Source organism: Ursus arctos, unplaced genomic scaffold (assembly GCF_023065955.2).
Source record: "Ursus arctos isolate Adak ecotype North America unplaced genomic scaffold, UrsArc2.0 scaffold_27, whole genome shotgun sequence".
Lineage (NCBI taxonomy): Eukaryota > Metazoa > Chordata > Mammalia > Carnivora > Ursidae > Ursus > Ursus arctos.
In genome coordinates this window covers 467,131-493,233 of record NW_026622952.1, presented here as the reverse complement: position 1 = coordinate 493,233, position 26,103 = coordinate 467,131, and the positions used below count along the sequence as shown (strand labels likewise).

The 26,103-nt window shown below is 35.8% G+C and overlaps 1 protein-coding gene across 10 annotated transcripts in view; it reads left to right on the top strand.

The window, feature by feature from the left end:
• Positions 1-26,103, top strand: part of PSD3 (pleckstrin and Sec7 domain containing 3) — a 702,408-nt gene that overhangs the window by 505,390 nt on the left and 170,915 nt on the right. For all 10 annotated transcript variants that reach the window (XM_044379268.3, XM_048226255.2, XM_044379274.3 and 7 more), the window contains one exon: positions 19,258-19,451. In XM_044379268.3, coding sequence (XP_044235203.2) covers positions 19,258-19,451 — 194 coding nt within the window. The remainder of the gene's footprint in view (positions 1-19,257; positions 19,452-26,103) is intronic.

Genomic DNA, 26,103 nt, shown 5'->3' with positions numbered 1-26,103 from the left:
TATGTATAGAAAATCCTAAAGAATCCAACAAAAAACTGTTAGGCCTAATCAACAAATTCAGTAAAGTTGCAGGATACAAAGTTAATATTTAAAAATCAATAGCATTTATATATACTAATACTGAATTATCTGAAAAAGAATTAAAATGATCCTATTTACTATAGCATTAAGAACAATGAAATACTTTGGAGTAAACTTAGTCATGGAGGTAAAAGATCACTGCTCTGAAAACTGCAAGACACGGATGAAAGGAATTGAAGAAGACACAGATAGAAAGGTTTTCTATGTTCATGGATAGGAAGAATTAATGTTGTTTGAATGTGCATATTACCAAAAGCCATCAATAGATTGAGTGCAATCCTGATTAAAATTCCTATGGCACATTTTGCAGAAGTAGAAAAAACAGACCTAAAATTTATATGGAATCACAAAATAGCCAAAGCAATACTGAGAAAGAACAAAGCAGGAGAAATCATACCTTCTGATTTCAAGCTGTACTATTAGAGCTGTAGTAATCAAAACAGTATGATACCGACATAAAAACAAATAGCTCAATGGAACAGAACTGACAGCTCAGAAATAAACCCCAGCGTATGTGGTCAACCTATTATTAGACAAGGGAGCCAATAATTCTCAATAGAGAAAAGACAGTCTCAAATAAATGGTGCTGGGAAAATTGGATATTCATATGTTTAAAAAATGAATTTTTAACACTATTTTACACCACTCATGAAAACTAAGTTGATATGGATTAAAGACTTGAACATCAGATCTGATACCATGAAACTACTAGAAGAAACATAGGACTAAAACTCCTTGACATGGATCTTGCCAATGATTTTTTTCTGTTTGACACCTAAAGCACAAGCAACGAAATAAACAAGTGGAACTACATCAAACTGGAAAGCTTCTGCACAGCAAAAGAAACAACAAAGTGAAAAGATGACCTACAGGATGGGAAAAATATTTCAAACCATGTTTCTGATTAGAGGCTAATGGCCAAAATATATAAAGGACTCCTACAACTCAATAGCCAAAACACCTAATTTAAAAATGGGCAGAAGACCTGAATAAACGTTTTTCCAAAGAAGATATGCAAAACACCACAGATACATGAAAAATGCTCAGCATCACTAGTTATTAGGGAAATGCAAATCAAACCACTATGAGATATAACTTATTCCTTTTAGGATGGCCATGATAAAAAGACAAGAAATAACAAATGCTGTCAAGAATGTGGTGAAAAGGGAACCCTTACACACTGTTGGTGGAATTGTAAACTGGCACAGCCAATCTGGAAAACAGCATGGAGGATCCTCAAAAAATTGAAAATAGAACTGTTATATGATCCAGCAATTTAACTGCTAGAAATACATTCAAAGGAAATGAAAACACTAACTTGAAAAGATATCTGCACCGCCCGCCCATGTTCATTGCAGCATTATTTGCAATAGCCAAGAAGTGGAAGTAACCTAAGTGTCCATCAATAAATTAATAGAAAGAAACTGTGATACACACATACACACACACACACACGCACACGCATACACAATGGGATATTATTCAGCCATAAAAAAATGAGGAAAATCATGCCATTTGTGAACATGGATGGGCCTTGAAGGCAATTATGCTAAGTGACATAAGTCAGAGAAAAACAAATACTATATGATTTCATTTATATGTTGAACCTTAAAAAAAAAAAAAACTCATAGCAAAAGAGATCAGATTTGTGGTTACCAGAGGTGAGTATCGGGGTGGGTGGAAGGGAATTAGAGATTGGTGGTCAAAGATAAAAACTTCCAGTTACAAGACAATTAAGTACTAGGGATTTAATGTATTGCATGAAAAGTATAGTTAACACTGCTGTATGATATATGTGAAAATTGTTAAAAGAGTAAATACTAAGTTCTCATAAGAAGAAATTTTTTTTTTGCTTTCTCTTTATATAAGATGATGGATGCTAACTAAGCTTGTTGTGATAATCATCTCAGACTATATATATACATATATATAGGTCAAAACATTATGCCGTATTTCTTGAACTTACACACTGATGTATGTCAGTTATATTTCAGTAAAACATAGGGAAAACAGTAAAGGAGAAATATGTTCTCATACAAGTATTGAGGAAATTTTAGACCTGTCTAAAAGAATTGTTAAAAGAAGTTCTTTTTTTTTTTTTATAATTTTTTTTATGTTGTTAGTCACCATACAGTACATCATTAGTTTTTGATGTAGTGTTCCATGTTTCATTGTTTGCATATAACACCCAGTGCTCCATGCAATACGTGCCCTCCTTAATACCCATCACCGGCCTATCCCAATCCCCCACCCCCCTCCCCTCTGAAGCCCAGTTTGTTTCCCAGACTCCATAGTCTCTCATGGTTCATTCCTCCTTCTGTTTACCCCCCCTTCATTCTTCCCTCCTTCTCCTACCGATCTTCCTACTATTTCTTATGTTCCTTAAATGAGTGAAACCATATGATAATTGTCTTTCTCTGCTTGACTTATTTCACTTAGCATAATCTCCTCCAGTCCCATCCATGTTGCTGCAAATGTTGGGTAATCGTTCTTTCTGATGGCTGAGTAATATTCCATTGTATATAAAGAAGTTCTTGAGAGAGAAGGAAAACGATACAAATCAGAAGTTCAGCTCTACTACCCTATGATCCAGCCATTGCACTACTGGGTGTTTACCCCAAAGATACAGACGTAGTGAAGAGAAGGGCCATATGCACCCCAATGTTCATAGCAGCAATGTCCACAATAGCTAAATCGTGGAAGGAGCCGAGATGCCCTGCAACAGATGACTGGATTAAGAAGTTGTGGTCCATATATACAATGGAATATTACTCAGCAATCAGAAAGAATGAGTTCTCAACATTTGCTACAACATGGACGGCACTGGAGGAGATAATGCTTAGTGAAATAAGTCAAGCAGAGAAAGACAACTATCATATGATTTCTCTCATCTATGGAACATAAGAACTAGAATGATCAGTAGGGGAAGAAAGGGATAAAGAAAGGGGGGGTAATCAGAAGGGGGAATGAAACATGAGAGACTATGGACTATGAGAAACAAACTGAGGGCTACAGAGGGGAGGGAGGTGGGGGAATGGGATAGACCGGTGATGGGTAGTAAGGAGGGCACATATTGCATGGTGCACTGGGTGTTATACACAACTAATGAATCATCGAGCCTTACATCGAAAACCGGGGATATACTGTATGGTGACTAACATAATATAATAAAAAATCATTATTAAAAAAAAAAAAAAAGTTCAGCTCTACATAGAGGAAGTGCATCATAGGAGGAATAAGTGAACGTAAAATTTTTAAAACTTTTTATTTTTCTTAACATATCTAACTGATGAGAGTTTGTTGAAAACAATAGGAACAATTACTTGATTACGCATATATGTGTACTTATATACATATATGCTTGTATATAAGTGATATGAATTATAGCAATAAGAACAGGAGGCTGAAATTTGATGGTTTCTGTTATTATAAAGTATTTGCCGTACCTTTGAAATATCATTTGAATATAGATTTGGATTAGTTGTAAATGTATATTGCAAACTTTAGGGCAACTACTAGTAAACATTCAAAAATGTAACATACTAAGAAATGAGGAAAATGGAATCATATAAACTGCTCAGTTAAAATCACCAAAAGACGGGAAAAAGGGGGAAGACAAAAATAGGAATGAATAACAAGAGCCATGAATAGAAAGCAGTAACAAATATGGTAGCTATGAATCCAACTATATCATTAAATGTCAGTGGCCTAAACACACAGTAGACAAATTGTCAGAGTGGATCAAACAGAGAGAAATTTATAGCATTAATGCTTATATTAAAAAAGAAGAGGGTTCTCAATTCAAAACCTAATTTTATACCTTAAAAACTAGTAAAAGGAAACTAACAGAAATAATTAATATACTTTACTGCAGAGATATAAAATAGGGAATAGCAAAATAATAAAGAAAATCAATGAAACCCAGAGTACTTTGAAAAGTTTAACAAAATTGACAAATCTTTAGCTAGACTGAGGAAAAAAGAGAAGACTCAAATAATTAAAATCAGAAATGAAAGAGGGGATGTTTCTACTGATTTTACTGAAACAAAATGTTTATTAAAAGAGTACTATGAACAGTTATACACCAACAAATTGAATAACCTAGATGACAAATGAATAATTTTTGTAAATAAACAACCTACCAAGACTGAATCATGCAGAAATACAAAGTTTGACAGACTGATAGGAGATTGAATCAGTAATAATAAACCTCCCAATGAAGAAAAGCCTACAACCATAGAACACTTAGCATGGAGTCTGCTTGAGGTTCTCTCTCCCTCTCCCTCTGCTCCTCCCCTCCCATGCATGCTCGCTCACTCTCAAATAAATAAATCTTTTTAAAAAACTAATAAATGAAATCAGTAAAGTTGCAAAATGCAGAATCAACACACAAATATAGTTGCATTTCTATACACTAACAACAATATAAAAAGGAAATTAAGAGGGGTGCCTGGGTGACACAGCAGTTAGGCGTCTGCCTTCGGCTCAGGGCGTGATCCCGGTGTTGTGGGATCGAGACCCACATCAGGCTCCTCCACTATGAGCCTGCTTCTTCCTCTCCCACTCCCCCTGCTTGTGTTCCCTCTCTCGCTGGCTGTCTCTATCTCTGTTGAATAAATAAATAAAATCTTAAAAAAAAAAAGGAAATTAAGAAAACAACTCATTTTACAATAGCATCAACAAGAATAAAATACTTTGGGCTGAACTTAACCAAGAAGGTAAAAGACTTGTACAGTGTACACCCCTGCCCCTGACACACTGAGAAAACTCTGTTTAATTTTTGAGAAACTACCTACTATATAGTTTTCTAAAGCAGCTCGAATAGTGAAAATGTTTCAGCGCTGAAAATGGTTATTGAAATTAACAAAGACAAGTAAATGGAAGAATATCTTGTTTTCATGGGTTGGAAGACTTAAATTATTGTTAAGGCATCAGTTATGCCTATAGCAACCCACAGATTTGATGTGGCTCCCAGACATTCCTAAGTGACTTTTTTATTGTTTTGCAAAAATAGAAACCTATTCTAAAATTCATAGGGAATCTGAAGGAACCCCAGATAGCCAAAACAATCCTTTTTTTTAAGATTGTATTTATTTATTTGACACAGAGAGATAGAGAGGGAGGTGTAGGCAGAGGGAGAGGGAGAAGCAGGATCTCCACTGAGCAAAGAGCCCAATGCGGGGCTTGATCCCAGGACCATGGGATCATGACCTGAGCTGCAGGCAGGTGCTTAACCAACTGAGCCACCCAGGTGCCCCTAGCCAAAATAATCTTGAAAAAGAACAAAGTTGGAATAAAAAATATTAAAAAAAAAAAAAAGTTTATGGGTGCCTGGGTGGCTCAGTCGATTAAGTGGCTGCCTTCAGCTCAGGTCATGATCTCGGAGTCCTGGGATCAAGCCTCGCATCAGTCTCTCTGCTCTTCCTCTCCCTGTGACCCTCCCTCCTGCTTGGCTGTTGCTGGCTCACTCTCTCAAATAAATAAATAAAAAATCTTTAAAAAAATAAAAAGTTGGAGGCCTCACACTTAATGATTTCAAAACTTAACTACAAAGCCATGGTATCAAAACAGTGCAGTCAGGGGCGCCTGGGTGGCACAGCGGTTAAGCATCTGCCTTCGGCTCAGGGCGTGATCCCGGCGTTCTGGGATCGAGCCCCACATCAGGCTCCTCCGCTGTGAGCCTGCTTCTTCCTCTCCCACTCCCCCTGCTTGTGTTCCCTCTCTCGCTGGCTGTCTCTATCTCTGTCAAATAAATAAATAAAATCTTAAAAAAAAAAAAAAAAGTGCAGTCAGATATAAAGACCAATGGACTAGAATGGAGAGCCAGAAATTAACCGTTCCATATTGTGGTCAAATGATTTTCAGCAAGTTGCTATGACCATTCAAATGAGGAAAGGACACTCTTCAACAATTGGTATTTGGAAAACTGGACTTACACATGAGGGAAAAAAATGAAGCTGAACCCTATCTTACACCATATACGGTAATTATCTTAAAATGGATCAAAGACCTAAATGTTAGAGCTAAAATATAAAACTTTTAGAAGAAACATGAGAGGTAAAACTTCAGACATTGGATTTGGCAATGATTTTTTGGATATAACACCTAAAATACAGGAAACAAAAGAAATGTTATACTTGGATTTCATCAAAATTAAAAAATTTTGTGCATCAAAGGACGTTATCAACAGAGTGAAAAGGTAACCCATGGAATGGGACAAATTATCTGCAAATCACATATTTGATGGAGGATTAACCTCCAGAATATTTAAAGGATGACACTTCAACAATTAACGACAAAAACAAAACATTTACTTGAATGGATAATTTTCCAAAGAAGATATACAAATGATCCATAAGCATATGAAAAGATGCTCAACATCACTGATTATTAAGGAAGTACAAATCAAAATCACAATGAGATACCATCTTATACCTGTTAGGATGGCTACTATCAACTCAAAAGAAAGTAAGTGTTAGCAAACATGTGGAGTAAAGGAATTCTGTGTACTGTCTGAGAGAATGTAAAAGGGCATAGCCATCTATGGCAAGCAATTCCTCAAAAAGTTTAAAAAAGAATTACCAAAAATAAATAAATAAATAAATTACCATATGTTCCAGCAATTGTACTTCTGAGTATATACCCAAAGTAATTTTTTTTAAATTCTTTGTTTAACTTCAGTTTAGTTAACATATACTGTATTATTACTTTCAGGGATAGAATTTAGTGATTCATCAGTGGGATATAACACCCAGTGCTGATTACATCAAGTGCCCTCCTTAATGCCCACCACCCAATTATCCCTTCAACCCACCTACCTCCCCTCCAGCAACCCTCAGTTTGTTTCCTAGAATTAAGGGTCTCCTATGGTTTGCCTCCCTCTCTATTGTCATCTTATTTTATTTTTCTTTCCCTTCCTCTGTGTTCATCTGTTTTGTTTCTTAAATTCTACATAGGAGTGAAATCATACGGTATTTGTCTTTCTCTGACTTATTTCACTTAGCATAATACCCTCTAGTTCCATCCACATTTTTGTAAATGACAAGATTTCATTCTTTTTGATGGCTGAGTAATACTCTGTTTATATATACCACTTCTTTATCCACTCATCTGTCAGTGGACATCTGGACTCTTCCCATATTTGGGGTATTGTGGATATTCCTACTATAAACACTGGGGTGCATGTGCCCCTTCAAATCACTGTGTTGTATCCTTTGGATAAATACCTAGAAGTGCAATTGCTGGGTCATAGGGTAGTTCTGTTTTCCCCAAAGTAACTGAAAATAAAGACTCAAGATATTTTTACACCCATGTTCTTAGCAACATTATTCAGAGTAGCCAAAGTGGGGAAGCAACCTAAGTGTCCCTTGATGGATGAATGCTTAAACAAAATGGGTGAACACATACATATATACATACATACATACACAGTGGAATATTGGCCTTTAAAAGGAAGAAAATTCTGAAACATTGTACACCACTGATGAATCTTTAGGACACTATACTAAGTGAAAGAAGCCATTTACAAAAAAAGAGAAAGACTATGATTTCATTTACATGAGGTATACCTACAGTAGTGAAATTCATAGAGACAGAAAATGGAATGGTGGTTGTCAGTGGCTAGGGACGGAGGGAATGAGAAGTTGTTTTACTTAGTGGGTATAGAATTTCAGTTTGGAATGATGAACAATTCTGAGATGGATGGTTGTTTTGGTTTCACAGCAATGTGAATGTAATTAATATCACAGAACTATAGCATTTTTAAATGGTAAGTTTTATGTTAAGTGTTTTACTATAACTTAAAAGGAAATGCATGTATAAATGTGAATACTGGAAGTGTTTCACTTTTTCTGCCTGGTGAACTTATATTTATTGTCCAACTCCAATAACACATTCTTAGTGATGATTTCACATTGAGTGCAGTTAATATTCCAGTTTTGCTCTAGAAAATGTTTTTGTTTTCTTTTCAACTGTTACTTCTCTCCACCCCTCACACGCACACACACACACACACACACACACACACAAGCCCCACCAATTTATATTTGATTTCAGTATTTGAATGCCACATAACTGAGGCCCCTCAAGGTAATGTAGTTTTCAAGTTTGGTTCCAGCTTAACTACTTCGTTAAAACTGAAACTCCACTGTGATGAAACTTACCAATATGAGGTATTTCAAAATCTGCTGAGTCTCTGAGTCAATGTAATGATACTCAGCTTTTGTAAATTTTAGGAAGCAGTTGTTTTCCATTCTTTGTGAAATTCCACTGAAATACAAGACTCCAATGAATTTATATGATTTCTTACCTAATTTTTTTTTCATAGTAAATCACCTGTCAGGAGTAAGACAGAATGTAGGAAATTCATGATTTACAGTTGCCCTTTAGAAAGAACATAAAAGCTAGAAACGTTATCTGCTATCAGCACAAGAGCGTTTGCCATTCTTGAAATGAACTGCACTGCCAAGTAGTGGACTTAGACCACCCGATGAGTCATACACTTGATTACTGAGAGAATAGATTCGTGTGAAGAATGGGGGGATTTTGTAGGTTGTAAGGTTTTGAGACGTCTGGAGTCTCAATAGAAAATACTACACTGTGAGTCTTTTTAAAAATATTCAGGTATGAATCATTCTTTTCACAATCGAGACCAAAAGCCCTGTTGTGTCTCCTCCATTTCAATTTAACAAAGTAACATCATCCTGAAAATTTCTTGGTGGTTCAGTGTACACAGGAAAATCCTAGTTAGGTGGACTATTTTCTATAGAAATGAGCTAACTTTATTTTTAGAAATATTTTTACCAAAATATTAATTTATATCCTCTGTGTACAGTGGAAATGATCTCCCTTATGGGGAAGCACTGGCATTATGAAAAACAATGAAACCCTGCAATGATGCTGTCAGGAATCCAGGTATAAAGTGATTGGTTCCTATTCTATGCCAATTCCATGTCTCAAGTGAAGCCTGGCACAGGTTCTTCTGGGGACTAGGGAGATATGGAAAGAAGGGCAGGAATAAGAGAGAAAGAGGGTATGCTGCAGGGATTGAAGGGTGGCTGTTAGGGAAGGAGAAGGTCCTCACATTATTATCTGATATAGCTTCCATCCCAGAAGTCCCAGCCAGCACAGACCCATGTATATTTAAGCCCAAAAAATAGTCGTCACCAGATGGAGCCAATCAGCATCTCAGACTAAAGTAGGTTTTTACTCTCAGAGCTTGACAAGATCATTTCATTAATTTTCAAAATACCAAGAATACTTGTTTACAGGATTGAATATTTCCAGCCTTCACTTATTTTCAGGGTTTTACTGAGCTGTACTCTGTTGAACATTTCTTTAATTATTGTTGTCCTATTAATTGTTTTTAATATTCCAATATCATAGAATATTTAAGCTGTTCTAACAACAGACCTGCCTAAAAGAAATCTAATGCATGCCACATATGTAATTTTAAAGTTTTTAGTACCATATCCTAAAAGTAATAAGGAATCAATGAAATTAATTTCATAATGTATTTTTCAAATTTAATCCAGTGTATATAGAATATTATTTCAATATGTAAACAGAAATCTGTGAAACAATTCCTCCCTTTTTTTGTACTGAGTCTTTTGAAATCTATTGTATATTTTTTCACTTATTGCACATCTCAATTTGGATTATCCACGTTTCAAGTTCTCAATAGCTATATGTGGCCAGTGCTACCATATTAAACATTGTAACTCTATAAGCTTCTTTTTGTTGATGTTTATGTAGAGAAAAATCATAATTGCATCCTGAAAGCTCAGTACATTTTATTATTATTTTTTTTAATTTCATTTATTTATTTGACAGAAAAAGAGCATAAGGAGGCAGAGTGTCAGGCATAGGGAGGGGGAGAAACAGGCTCCCCGCTCAGCAGAACGCCTGATGCGAGGCCCAGTACCAGGCCCCCAGGGTCATGACCCAAGCCAAAGGCAGACATTAACCAACTGAGCTACCCAGGGGCCCCTCAGTACAACATTTTAAACAATACATGTGTAAGGTCTCAAATGACATTACATTTGAAGGTCAGTCATGTAGTCATTTTGAAAACTGTGCACATTGTCAGTAAAGAATTTTCTTGGACTAGGATGTTGCTGGTGCAAAGAGAACCAAGAAGTATAAAAAGAATTTGTTTAAAAACACAGTATTGGGGGGGCGCCTGAGTAGCGCAGTCGTTAAAGCGTCTGCCTTCGGCTCAGGGCGTGATCCCGGCGTACCGGGATCGAGTCCCACATCAGGCTCCTCCGCTGTGAGCCTGCTTCTTCCTCTCCCACTCCCCCTGCTGTGTTCCCTCTCTCTCTGGCTGTCTCTCTGTCACAGAAATAAATAAAATCTTTAAAAAAAAAAAAAAAAACACAGTATTGGGGTACCTGGGTGGCTCAGTCAGTTAAGTGTCCGGCTGTTGGTTTCCACTTGGGTCATGATCTCAGTGTTGTGGGATTGAGCCCTGGGTCCAGCTCCACTCTGGGTGAGGAGTCTACTTGAGATTCTACCCCCCCACCCTCCCACCACTCAGGTGCATTCTCTCTCTCAAATAAAATAAATAAATATAATCTAAAAACACAGTTATTTGGTGATATGGAAGCAATATTTTAAGCACCTTATATCTTATGTGAGTGATTAGTGTATATATATATATATATATATATATATATATATAGGTATTTTTACTGTGCTTTAAACACTTCTTAGGAAACTGTTTGAGATTGACATGTAATACACTATTATCACTTTTTTCTCTTGCAAGGACTAAGAAATAGATCCCCATTTTGCACTTCCTGACCAAACATTGATTTCCAGAAATGAATTACTTGCATTAAGTGGAACATGACTTTGATGCCAACTGTTGAGTACAGTGCTTTTCAAATTGTGTTTGTGTTGACTGAAGTTGAAGGCTGTTTCGTAGCGCTTCAGGATTTTAAAAGAATTTGATTCTACATTTTAAAATGTGTTTCAAACTTTTCAGCTTAAAATACAAAATGGCTTACCTGTACAAAATTTTTATATATTTATACATTATCATATTAATTTCTTTTATATATCTCAGAATGTTCTGCTATCTCACTTTTCTATTAAAAAGTACTATTTATGAAGTAGGCAACTTAAAAACTTTTATCATTTACGCCACTTTTTTGTATGAATCAGAATTTTTACAAAACTCTAACCATCCAAAGTACAAAATTAGACAGAATGCTAAGGCTGACTACACTGATACGCAGTCCAGGTTTTATAAATTGTGTGTTTGTAAAAAAAGTTCCAAAAAAAACAAAGTAATTTACAAAGTTCCACCTTTCCAATTGATATGCTTCGAAATAAATATTATATGTTAAAGTTTATAAAGCAGAATTACACTTCATCAATTTTATACTCAGGTTTTGTTTAGTTTACTCCCTCCAAAAGATTAATCTGCTTAAAAAACAAGCTTGGGAACAATGCATATAGTAGTGTTTCTTATAGCTCTTTATTTCTAAAATAATTAACATAATTCCCAGGATAATCATTCTGGTTTTTTCTACTCACAACTCAAAACCCCCAAAAATTAGTTATGCCCAAATATTAAGGACAGATTTATGAATAAATTTTGAAGTCAAGCAGTTAATACTTTATTAACACTTATTTAATCTGTGTCTTATCTTTCTCCTTCAAAATGAGAAAACTGTACTTTGAGTATGATCATCTTAAAATACCACTGCATGGATAAAGAAGAACTGTAACATTTATTATTATTTTTGTCTTGGACTTAATAATTTAAAGCAGTCAAAATTGCTTTAGAAATAGCCATGTGTGTCATGTGCTCTCTTTTAGAAATGTGGCATATTTACATTAAAATTACATTTAAAATAATCAAAATTTTAAAATTTATATTTCTAATGACTACCAAATGTAATAATAAAGAATGGTGTGGTGAGAAAACGAAGTCTAATTTTTATAAGCACTTTGTAAATAGGTGAAATTAGAAAGGAGATAAAATTTTTTCAGGTAGACATATTTTGGCTTGCTTACATCAGAATTTACTTTGTATCATCAGTTGCACAAACAAAAAATTATGTAGGATACTACACAGAACAAGCAATATTTGACTTGTGAAACTGTGATTCTTTTTTTTAATACAGAGGATTACTTTTTGTTTTTCAAACAAATCCAAATTTATATCTTACCAGTATTAAATCTTAATAGTAGCTGAGAATAATCTATTTGAATAGAAGGAATCTTCCTTCTGGATTGATTACAAACTATGAAAGATCTGTAAAACTACTTTTATTTTATTATCATGATGGTGTTTACAAACACAAATATTTTTTCATTATAAAAATAAAACCTAGAAGCTAGAAGTTACCCAGATACCTTTCAAAAGAGAAATTAAAAAAAAAAATCTTGAGACAAATGAAAATGGAAGTACAACGTATCACAACTTATGAGATGCATAAAAAGCAATTCTCAGAGGGAAGTTTATAGCAATAAATGCCTGCACTAAGTAAAAGGTAAGATCTCAAATAAACAACCTAATTTTATACTTCAAGGTATTAGAAAAAGAAGCACAAACCAAACCCCAAATTAGAAGAAAAAGGGAAATAATAAAGGTCAGAGTGGAAATAAATAGTCTAAAAAGGACAATAGAAAAGATCAATGAAATGAAGAGCTCAGTTTTTGAAAACATAAACAAAATAGACAGACTTAAGAAAAAAAGAGGACTCAAGTAAAACTAGAAATGAAACAGACATTACAACTGATACCACGGAAAATGCAATCATTCATAAAAGACTATCTGCCAACAAAATGGACAACATAAAACAAAAAAAGGATAAAATCCTAGAAATGACCACCCTACCAAGACTAAATCAAGAAAAAATAGAAGAACTGAACAAATTACTAATAAGGAGATTGAATCAGCAATCAAATACCTCCCAAAAAATAAAAATCCAAGACTGATGTTTTCGCTGGTGAATTCTACCAAACTTCAAAGAAGAATTAATGCCAATCCTTCTCAAACTATTCCAAAAAAAATAAAGAGGAGGGAACACTTTCAAATTACATTACCCTGATACCAAAGCCAGACAAGGATACAGCAAAAAAGTCCAAATCCCTGATGAACATAGATGCAAAAGATCCTCAATAAAATATTAGCAAATTGAATGCAACAATATATTGAAAAGATCATACTCCATGATCAGATGGGATTTATTCCGGAGACACAGGGATGGTTTGACATCGACAAATCAATAATGTGATGTACCACATGATCAAAATGAAGTGTAAAAACTATATGATTGTCTCAGTAGACTCCAAAAGAGCATTTCACAATATGTCACTTTTATGATAACTCTCAACAAACTAGGTAGAGAGAGGATGTATCTCAACATGGTAGGGGCTGTATGTGACAAGCCCATAGCATATATCGAACTCAACGGTGAAATGCTAAAAGCAGTACCTCTAAGATGAGGAACATTGGCCAAGGATGCCCACTCTCAACATTTTATTCAACATAGTACTGGAAATCCTATCCAGAGGAGTTAGATAAGAAAAAGAAATAAAAAGGATACAAATCAAAAAGGAGGAAGTAAAATTACCTCTGTTTGCACATGACACGGTATTATATATAGAAAACCCTATAGACTTACACAGAAACACTATTAGAATCAGTAAATGAATTCAGTAAAGTTGCAGAATATAAATCAGCATATGAAAATCAGTTATGTTTCTGTATATTAACAACAAACAGAAACAGATTTTAAATAAATCCCATGTACAATAGCATCCAAATCCGTAAAATACTTATGAATAAGTTTAATGAAGGAAGTGATAGGCTGTACATTGAAAACTGTAAGACACTGATGAAAGAAATGGAAGAGGGGACAAAAAACTGGGAGAAGTATTTTGTGTTTATGGATTGGAGTAATAAATATTGTTAAAGTGTCCATACCATCCAAGGCAGTCTACAGATTCAATGCAATCCCCATCTAAATTGAAATACCACTTTTCACAGAAATAGAACAAAAAGTCCTAAAATTTATGTGGAACCACAAAAGGCATCAAATAGCCAAATCAATCTTTTTTTTTCTTTTTTTAATTTAATTTTATTTATTATTTTTCATCATGATAAGTATACTTTTCTTTGCCTTCTGTATGATTGATTGATTGATTTGGTTTCAGCAGAAGTTTGTGATTCATCCCATCACCCATTTAACCCACCCCACACCTACCTCCCTCCATCAACCTTCAGTTTTTTCTTTTGTTAAGGGTATCTTATGATTTGCTTCCCTTTTTCTTTCTTCCCATATGTTCATCTATTTTGTTTCTTAAATTCCACATATGAGTGAAATCATATGGTATTTATCTTTCTCTGACTGACTTATTTCACTTAACATAATTCTCTCTAGCTCCATCCACATCATTGCAAATGACAAGATTTCATTTATTTTTATGGCTGAGTAACATTCAATTGTGTGTACACACACACACACACACGGGGTACTTCCATAATGTGGCTATTGTAAATAATGCTGCTATAAATGTTGGTGTGCATGTATCTCTTTGAATTAGCATTTTTGTATCCTTCAGATAAATACCTAGTAGTGCAATTGTTGGATTATAGGGTAGTTCTATTTTTAACTTTTTGAGGAACCTCCATACTGTTTGCTACAATGGCTGCACCAGTTTGCATTTCCACCAACAGTGCTAGAGGGTTCCCCTTTCTCCACATCCTCACATCATCGCCAACCCCTGTTGTTTCCTATGTTGTTAATTTTAGCTATTCTGACTAGTATGAAGTGATATCTCATTGTAGTTTTGATTTGTATTTCCCTAAAGATGAATGAGGTGAGCATCTTTTCATGTGTCTGTTGGCCATAAGTTTGTCTTCTTTGGAAAAATATCTGTTCATGTCTTCTGCCCATTTTTCAATTGGATTATTCTTTTTTTGGGTGTTGAGTTAAGTTCTTTACATATTTTGGATACTAAACCTCCATCAGATATATCACCTGCAAATATCTTCTCCCATCCCATAGGTTTCCTCTTAGCTTTATTGTATTTCCTTCTCTGTGTGAACGTATTTATTTTGATGTAATTCGAATAGTTTATTTTTGCTTTTGTTTCCCTTGCCTCTGACACATATCTAGAAAAATGTTCCTGTGGCCGATTTCAGAGAAGTTACTGCTTGTACCCTATTCAAGGATTTTTATGATTTCAGGTCTCACATTCTAGTCTTTAATCTGTTTTGAGTTATTTTTGTGTATGGTATAAGAAAGTGGTCCAGTTTCATTCTTCTGCATGTAGGTGTCTCGTTTTCCCAACACCATCTGTTGAAGAGACTGTCTTCAATCAAATTGAAGAGGGCACAAAAAAATGTGAAAAGTATTTTGTGTTTATGGACATATATATATATATATGTATACAAAGTATAGGTATATATATATATATATATATATATATATATATATATATATATAGTGGAATATTACTCAACATAGAAGAGAAAATGTAATCCATACAATAACTAATTGTAATTTTCCAAGATTTTTGCAATATCCAGAAGATATTTTCCAAACATCAGTAGGGACCATTAACTTTAAATAAATTAATAAATAAGTAAATCTTTTACATTGCATAAATCAGTTATTCCAGAGGGAGAGAAAGATGGCAGCAGAGTAGGAGAACCCTAGACTAATGTTGTTCCATGAACACAAACTAGGTGACTATCAGATCATCCTAAATAACCCAGAAATTGACGTGAAGACTGAAAGAACAAACTCCACAACTAATGGAAGAGAAGACATTGAATAAGGTAGGAAGTGCAGAGATGTGATTTAAGGGAGAAACAGATGCCAGGTGCTACAGAGGGGAGAGAAGTGTGGTTGTAGAGAAGGATAAAAGAGAGAGGAGCACACAGGGGAACACACAAGGAGAATGTTTCCCCAAAGCCATTGGTTTGGAAAACAGAGGAGCTGGATTTCATGTATTCTTGCCATCAGAAGGGCTTAGAGCCTAGAGTTTTAAAGGTCAGCAGGCTTGCCTAGCATAGAGACCAGAGGGCACTGCACTGCTCCTGAAGAGAAGGCAGGCAAACAGAGCAGAGGGAACTAGACAGCATTATGCTAAGCAAAATAAGCCAGTCAGGGAAAGACAAATACCATATGATTTCACTCATATGTGGAATTTAAGAAACAAAACAAATGAACAAAAGGACAAAAAAAGAGAGAGAGAGAGAGAGAAACAAACCCAGAAACAGACTCTTAAGTGTAGAGAACAAACTGATGGTTACTAGAAGGGAGGTGGGTGGGCAGATGGGTTAAAGAGGTGATGGGGATAAAGGAATGCACTTGTGATGAGCACCAGGTGATGTGTGGAAGTGTTTAATCACTGTGTTGTACACATGAAACTATTACACTGTATGTTCACTAACTGGAATATAACTAAAAACTTTTAAAAATGTATTAAATCAGTTATTCTTCAGTAAAGTTGGGAACAGGGAAACACATGGATAAGCAAACTAAATATAGTGTACCATAAAATGAAATAGTACTTAGCAATAAAAGGAAACAAACTATTGATTTGTACAATATGGATGAATTTATGCCATTTTGAAAAAGGGAAATCAATAGGGATGGAGGACATCAGTAATTTTCGAGAATTGGTAGGAGAAAGGAATTGACTAAAAGAGGGAAACAGGAGGCAATTTTCTATATATAGTGAACACATCAACTACCTAGATTTGGTTTCTAAATACCGTTATCCAACAAGAAGAACTGGACTTCTTGGGCACATTTCCTCCAGGGTCAAGATAAGGAAATTTTAAGATGAGCTTGGAAGCATCTTCTTGTGGTACCTAAAAGAAGTGCTTGAAAAACAAAAAGGAAAAAGAAGGAGGCACGTTCAAAGGACACAGAAGCCTCCTTATAGAACAGTGGCCAAAGCTGAAAAAAATGGAGAAATAGGGGCACCTGGGTGGCTCAGTCGTTAAGCGTCTGCCTTCGGCTCAGGTCATGAGCCCAGGGTCCTGGGATTGAGCCCCGCATCAGGCTCCCTGCTCAGGGGGAAACCTGCTTCTCCCTCTTCTACTCCCCCTACTTGTGTTCCCTCTCTTGCTGTGTCTCTCTCTGTCGAATAAATTAAAAAATCTAAAAAAAAAGGAGCAATAAATTTAATAATGATGGTGTTTTATTATAATTCAAAAGAATAAGATTATATCCATTTGTCCATACTTACAGAATTCCAATTACTAATGTAGAACAAATGAGGGAAATAAATAAACACCATTAGATCAGCACAATAATTTTCATAGGCAAGATCCACTGATGAATGCTCATGTTAGCGCTCAGAAGTTTAAGGAGAAACAGGCTATTTTCATAGTCACAAATTTTCCCCAAAACATTTACAAAAGGAAATGATAACATTCCAGAATAGAAACTTGGCAGACAGCACCTTAACCAAGTAATCAAGGTTAATATCACTAGTCATAAAACATATGTACCCTGATCTGATGCACTGAGAGGGTGTATCACGTATGGTATCCTTCCCAAAAATGTACAACCTCAATCTAATCAAACAAACCTAAATTGGGGATATTCTATAACATAACTGGCCAGTTCTAATACTCTTCAAAATGTCAAGGTCAAGAAGGACAAGGAAAGAGTGAGGTTCTGTTGGTGACTGGAGAAAACTAAGAAATCATAACAACTACATGCACTGTGGGATCATAGATATGATCCTGGAACAGAAAAAAAATTAATGAAAAAATTGGTAAAGTCTGAATAAAGTCTTAAGTTTAATTCATAGTATTGCATTATTGCTTTGTTCATTTTGAAATTTTTACTATGGTTATGTAAGTTGTTAATATTGGGGGAACTGGGTGATGGGCAGATGAGAATGTATGTACTATCTTTACAAATCTAAAATTGTCTCAGAATTAAAAATTAAGTATAGATGTCTAAGGGTCCAGTGTTCTTTTTATATATTTCACAATAATTAAATATTTTAATTTGATCACCAAATAAACACTTGATAATTATTAATTTTTTGGTTTATTTTAAATATATTTTGGTCGTGGTTATTTTGAAGTTTTAATAAAAATATTCACTAATCAACACAATAAGCAATAAAGCCAGAGGCAATTGAGGAAATTGAACAGGTGAACTAAGACAAATGCTCCGAATTTGGTGCTGTGGTTTTTTTTAGCAGTATATCAGTTTGTTTTCTTCTTCTCTTCCTCTTTATTAATTGAATGTCACCATACATTTTCTGCTTCCTTCATACATTAGAATCTCAGAGTTTAATTTGCCCTCCTTGAAGGAACAGAGTTTTTTTTTAAGGTTTTTATTTATTTGAGGGTGGGGGGCAAGCAGAGCAGGGAGGAAGAGCAGAGGGAAAGGGAAAAGCAGACTCCCCGCTGAACAGGGAGCCCGATGTGGGGCTCAGTCCCAGGACCTTGAGATCATGACCTGAGCCCAAGGCAGATGCTTAACCAACTGAGCCACCCAGATGCCCCGGAACAGAGATTTTAAAAAGATTTGACAATTACAGGTTTTCTCAGTGGCTGTTAGGGTGCCCCACACTTTTATGGCAGTTGAGAAAGTAGTCACTATAAGATGCCAAAGCACTGTGGATGACACCACCATCCTACATCATTAATAGCTTTACAGGGGGTTTCAATATAAGAGAATTACCTGTTATTTGGCAGATATAGATCAGTATTATTCACTGGACTGAGTCTGTAATTATTTGTATTCTGTATACTTGGCAATGTGCTAAAGATGTAGAAATCAAAAATCAAGATCGAGGTCTCTGCCAAAGAATCCCCACTCTTTTGAAAGAGGACAGACATGAAGGCACTGTAGTGGGTAAGAAAGAGCAAAGGCTTTAGAGATTTTGCAGTCGTATCCTTAGAATCTCTTTCTTTGATTACTAGATCTGTGGCCTTGGGCATTTATTTAGTCTCTGAGTTTATTTCCTTATCTGTAATATGGGATACTGATGTCAGTCTTAGAAAATTGTGATGACCATTAATACCTGGCACATAGACACATAGTAAATGATACCTGTTATTACAGCTTTTGTTATCTAGTCTGATAGACTATTGGAAAACATGGTAGTTTATTACACTGAAAAACTTTGTTTATTGAATATTGCGTTAGGTGCTCAATCTGTGTTTTCTTCCTTTAGAGATGATGAAGAGAAAAAAAAATCTCCATCTGAAGGTACTGATGAGAAGGCTAATGGAACACATCCAAAGACCATCAGTCGTATTGGGAGCACTACCAACCCATTCTTAGACATTCCTCATGACCCAAATGCTGCTGTGTACAAAAGTGGATTCTTGGCTCGGAAGATCCATGCAGATATGGATGGAAAGAAGAGTAAGCACAATTTGTTGTCATTATCTATTTCATTTATTTCATCTTGAGGCTCAGAATTTAAAGTGAATTTATCTGAAGTAAAGTAAGGATGAAGAAAAATTATATTAGGTATTTCTGGAGAACTATTAACTGCAGTTTGATGAAGCTTCTAACCCTAAGTCAGAAATCCATTGTGGCACCTACTCTTCTCCAAGTAGAACTATAGAGCTTCAGAAATGGAAGACCTCTTACAGATGATTCGTTTCCAAATATTTATTCATTTATTTACTCTTGCCTTCAACAAATAATTTTGGGTACTTAACTATGTACTAGACATCAGAAATTTATCAGTGAATGGGATGGGCAAGGTCCCTATCTTCATGGAGTTTACATCTCTGGTGATTGAGGGGAAGAGTAAATTTATAACACGTAGAATAATCAATAATGTAAGATCCCACAGACAAGGAAGGGAAAGAATTGCAGTCCACACACATTTGAAGGGATTGGCCTTTATGGGAGGTGGATAGGTGTGTCATGGGCAAGCATGGTATAATTAGTACTGGAAAACTAAAGGAGTCCCAACTGATGACTCTGTGAAGTATGAGGCATTGTTATCTACTGACAGGTAATAGTCTTTGAAATTTGATAGAAATGAAGTGTGTTTCTATGCTTAGAATAACCTATGCAGAGAGTGAAATAGCAGTTTGATATAGTTGAACAGGCTAAGGTAAGCTGGTATGTGTGCTTATAATTATTGGATTAAACCTTTGGGTGTTCCTACCTACCTACAGACACAAATATGCACTGCTTAGATGGACAATACCACTACTTCTATCTGTGGCTGGGTACTTTTTTTTAATGTGTTACACATTCTATTGGGTTATAGTCAAGAGAAATATTGTAATAGAGTGGCTTTGACACTGACTTATGATGCTGAGTAAGTTTCTCAGTTTTTCCAAGTTCCTTAGGAGTACCTCTACCATATATCCTGTACACTCTATCTACTAGCCTATTAGACTACTTAATTTTCTTGAAGAGAATTGTTTTACTTACCTGTCACTTGTAGTTGCAAGTGACAGGTAGTCTAACTGACTTAGGAAAAAAAGGACAAGGACACACTTAAAATGAAGAATGTTGCCAGGATACTTTGTCCATTTTTGTCTCTGCATTATATTGCATGTCATCTTTACTCTTTGAAGCAGGTCTCTTTTACATGGCTGGATCCATGATTATTAGCAGCCTTTTAAAGCATGTGTTTAATTTTGTCAACAAAAGTATTCTCCTTCTTTCCTAACTTTGAATTTATTATATTCTGGGCAGAACTCTGATTTGTATGACTGAGAGATGGAATACTGTAATTGTCAGCACTCACTTGGTTGAAACGCAAAGAGGGAAAGTTCCCTCAAGACGAGTAAGATACAGTTCTCATAGAAAAAGGGTTCTTTTTGGTGGATAAATAGATATTCATCTCTTTGTTGCCAGCATTTGCACACACCTTTCTCCAGCCAGTTCAAGTGAAGCTTTTGGTGAACACAGTACCATTTTCCATTTATAACCACAGATACACTTATCTCTGTCCCACATGTCATGCCTAGGAGTAGCTCCCATCTCCAAGGTTTAAATTTGCTGTTCAGTGTCCATTTTCCCTAGTAAATTCACTCTATAGGCTAAATGAAAAATATGGAAATATCTGACTTACTTCAGATAAAGTACTAGAAGCAAAAAGCAGAATAACTGCAGTTTAAAATACCAGTTCAGGAAAGACAAGAAAGGAAGCAAAACAGCAATCACTGATTCAGTGTATTTTACTACATTCTGCAAAGTTAACCTACTTGAGCATCTTTTCATTGATTCACTTCCCTAGCAATGGATTGATATAATTGATTAACTTATTCCAAAGAGTGCCCAGATTCAGCCTACCAGTGAAATTTTCTTTCTGTCTTGTCTTCCTGGGCCACTTCTAAGGATTATTGGAGAGAGTTCCCTTGCTGGAAGCTCTACTCCCTTAGCCCACTGTATATGAGTATAGGTACAAAACCTGGGAGTTGCTTAGTTGTTGAGCCATCATAGACCTTTTATATCACACTAGATTTTCCTGCCAGTATAATTCCTTTAAAGCCTTAGTTAACTCCTTTAAGAACTTCAGATTCATTAAAGCAGTTTTAAGTGTCATGGGACTTTATCTTTTTAGCACCTTAAGAATTTCTGCCCAGGTGAGACACTCCCCCCAAAGACCAGCACAGACCCCTGCCCACATCATGTCCCTAAAGCCTGAGTTTTAAAAGTCAGCAGTCTTGGCTGGGATACAGCTCAGAGGGCACTGCACTGTTCCTGGAGAGAAGTCAGACAAACAACCCAGAGGCAGACTGTAGAAACAGCAGTCTGAAAAACACCTGGAACAAACAGTGGGGAGATTATTCACTCTTCTTGGCATGCCTCCCTGAGAGACAGCATGCACAGATACTTCTCTCCAGGAATAGAGGAACTGGCTGGGGCCATTTCCTCTACTGCCCCTCATCATAAACACAGAGCCACCTGTGGTGAGCAGCACAGTGCCCACACTGGCTGTCTAACCTGCTTACACCAAGTCTCACATCCTTGCCGTCTGGTAGTACTGCCCTTCTCAGTGAAGCTTGCCTCAGTCCCAGTGCTGCAGGGCCTTTCCACAGAAGACCAGCAGAAGCCCCTGTCCACACCACAGCTCCTGACTGGAGAGTTCTGCTTGGCTTCAGTTCAAGTGGAAGTATCAGGTCTCATTTAACACACAGACCAAAGCATACCTAGTTAAAACGTGCCACATTCTAGCCAAGGACCAGACACTTCCCACTGTGGGCAAGGTGAGCCCCTGCAGAAACTGGCCTGAAGGATACAGCAGCCAAAATACAGTAGCAGAGGGCATGCAGCACACACCAGGGACATTATCTGAAGTACCAGGCCCTGGACCTATATGATCTCTTCTTCATAAAGCCATGACTCTCAGGAACAGGAAACATACAGGCTTTTCTAACACAGAGAAGAAGAGAGACTTAGACAAAATGCCAAGACAGAGGAATTTATCCCAAATGAGAGAATAAGATAAGGGCACAGCCAGAGATCTAAGCAGAACAGATGCAAGTAATATGACTGATGGGGAATCCACTGCAGCAATCATAAGTTACTTGCTGGCTTGAGAAAAGAATGGAAGACCAGGGAGACCCTTACCACAGAGATAAAAGAGTAAAAAAAAAAAATCATCAGAAATAAATTCAATAACTGAGATTCAAAACAGGCTTGATGCAACGAACACAAGGATGGAAGAAGCAGAGGCACAAAGAAGTGACATACAAGATCAAATAATGAAACATAAGCTGAACAAAAGAAAGAATTTTGCAGTATGAGAATATACTTAGGGAACTCAGTGACTCCATTAAATGTAGTAACATTCATATTATAGGTGTACTAGAAGAAGAAGACAGAGAAAAGAGGACAGGAAATTTATTTGAGAAAATAATATATGAAAACTTCCCTAATCTGGGAAAGGAAACAAGTATCCAGATCTAGGAGGCACCAAGAACTCCCATCAAAATCAACAAAAGCTGCGGCGCCTGGATGGCTTAGTCGGTTAAGCCTCTGACTCTTGATTTCGGCTCAGGTCATGATCTCAGGGTTGTGAGATTGAGCCCTGTGTTGGGCTCCGTGCTCAGCGGGGAGTCTGCTTGAGATTCTCTCTCTCTCCCTCTGCCCCTTCCCCCCACACACACACTGTCTCTCAAATAAATAAATCTTTTAAAAAATCAACAAAAGCTGGCCAAGAACATGACATTGTAATTAAATTTTGCAAAATATACTGATAAAGAGAAAAGTCTTAAAAGCAGCAAGACAAAAAGAAGTCCCTAACTTACAGGGAAGACCCACGAGGCTAGTTTCAGATCTCTCAACATAAATTTGGCAAGCTAGGAGGGAGTAGCATGATATATTCATAGTACTGAATGGGATAAGTCTGCAGCCAAGAATACTCTATCTAGCAAGGCTATAATTCAGAATATAAGGAAAGACAAAGAGTTTCCCAGACAAAGAAAACTAAAGGAGTTTGTGGCCATTAAACCAGGCCTGCAAGAAATATTAAAGGGGACTGTGAGTGGAAAGGAAAGACCAAAGGGACAGAGACAAGAATGTAATAGAGAAAATCTCCCAAAACAACGAAACAAGGTATAAAATGGCACTAAATACATATCTATCGATAATTACTCTAAATGTAAATGGACTAAACACTCCAATCAGATTACACAGTGTCAGAATGTATTAAAAAAAGAAGACCCATTTATATGCTGCCTACTAGAAATTCATTTTATACCTAAAGACACCTGCGCATTGAAATTGATGGAATGGAGAACTACTTTTCATGTAACTGGACATCAAAATAAAGCCAGAGTAGCAATACTTCTATCCGACTAACTAGACTTTAAACTAAACACTATAAGAAGAGATGAAGGGCATTATATCATAATAGAGGGGACGATCTAAAAATAAGATCTAATAATTGGAAGTGTTTATACACACAACATGGAGGCATTCAAATATATAAAACAATAACAAACATAAAGGAACTCATTGATAATAATACAGTTAAGAGTAGGGTACTTTATCACCCCACTTACATCAACAAATAGAACATCTAAGTAGAAAATCAACAAGGAAACAATAACTTTGAATGACACATTGGACCAGATGGACTTCACAGATATATTCAGAATATTTCATTCTAAAGCAGCAGAATACACTTTAATGCAGGTTCTTTTTGAGTGCACATGGAACATTGTCCAGAATAGATCATATACTAGGTCATAAACCAGGCCACAACAAGTACAAAAAGATTGAGATCATGCCATGCATCTTTTCTGACCAGAGTGCTATGAAACTTGAAGTCAACCACAAAAAAAAAAAAAAAAAAAAAAGGAACGACCACAAACACATGGTGGTTAAACAATGTGCTACTAAATGATGAATGGGTCAACCAGGAAATCAAAGAAGAAATAGAAATGTATGTGGAAACAAATAAAAATGAACACAACAGTCCAAAACCTTGGGGATGCAGGAAAAGCAGTGGTAACAGGGAACTATGTAGCAATACAAGGCTCAAGAGGCAAGAAAAATCTTTAACAACCTAACCTTATTTCTAAAGGAGCTAGAAAAAGAACAATAAATGAAGCCTTAATCCAGCATAAAGAAGAAAATACTAAAGATTAGAACAGAAATAAATGATATAGAAACTAAAAAGAAAACAATAGAACAGATCAATGAAACCAGGAACTAGTTCATTGAAAAAATGAATAAAATTGACAAGCCCCAAGCCAGACTTATCTAAAAGAAAAGAGAAAGGAAATAAATAAATAAAATCAAAACAAGAGACAAAAAATAACCACCAACACCACAGAAATAAAATTATAAGAAAATATTATGAAAAACTATATGCCCACAAATTGGACAACCTGAAAGAAATGGATGTATTCCTAGAAACATGTGAACCACCAAAACTAAAACAGGAAGAAATAGAAAACTTGAAGGGACCATAACTAGCAAAGAAATTGAATTAGTCCAGGGCTAGGTGGCCTCATGGGTCAATTTGGCCAAACATTTAAATGATAGTGATTACCTTTTCTTCTCAAATTATTCCAAAAAAAAAAAAAATAGAAGAGGTGGGAAAACTTCCACATTCATTCTATGGGGCCAGAATTGCCCTGAATTCAAAAATAAAGACTCCACTAAAAGAGAGAACTAGAGGCCAATATCCCTGATGCTTATAGATGTACAAGTTCTCAATAAAATAGTAGCAAACCAAATCAAACAGTATGTTAAAAAAAAACCATCCACCACTATCAAGTGGGATTTATGCTTGGCCTGTAAGGGTGGTTCAATATTAGTAAATCAATCAAAATGATACACCACATTAATAAAAGAAAGGACAAGAACCATATGATCCTTTCAATAGATGTAGAAAAAGCATTTGAAAAAAATGTATAACATCCATTCATTATAAAAAACCCTCAACAAAGTAGTGTCAAAGGGAATATACCTCAACATAGAATAAAGGACATATATGAAAAACCCACAACTAATATTCTCTTCCATAGGGAAGACCTGGGAGCTTTTCCTCCATGGTCAGAAACAAGGCAGGGATGTCTACTCTTACCACTATTATTTAACATAGTACTGGAAGCCCTAGCCACATCAGTCAGTCAACAAAAAGAAATAAAAGGCATCCAAATCAGCAAGGAGGAAGCCAAACTTTCACACTTCACAGACAACATGATATTCTATGTAGAAAACCCAACAGACTCCACAAAAAAATTGCTAAAACTCATACATGAATTCAGCAAAGTCGCAGGATATAAAATCCATGTACAGAAATCTATTGCATTTTTTTATGCCAGTAATGAAACAGTAGAAATCAAGGAATTGATCCCATTTACAAGTGCAGCAAAACCTGTTAAGTAAGATATCTAGGAATAAACCTAACCAGAGAGGTATTCTGGAAACTATAGAACACTTATGAAAGAAATTGAAGTTTGAGACCCTTACAACAGGTTACTTTCTTTTCTATTTTCCTAGCATTTGTGCTATATCATTTGTTTTCCTTGTGTATAAAACTCATAGTACATTGTGATTATTTTTGCTTTAAATAGAAATGTAGTTT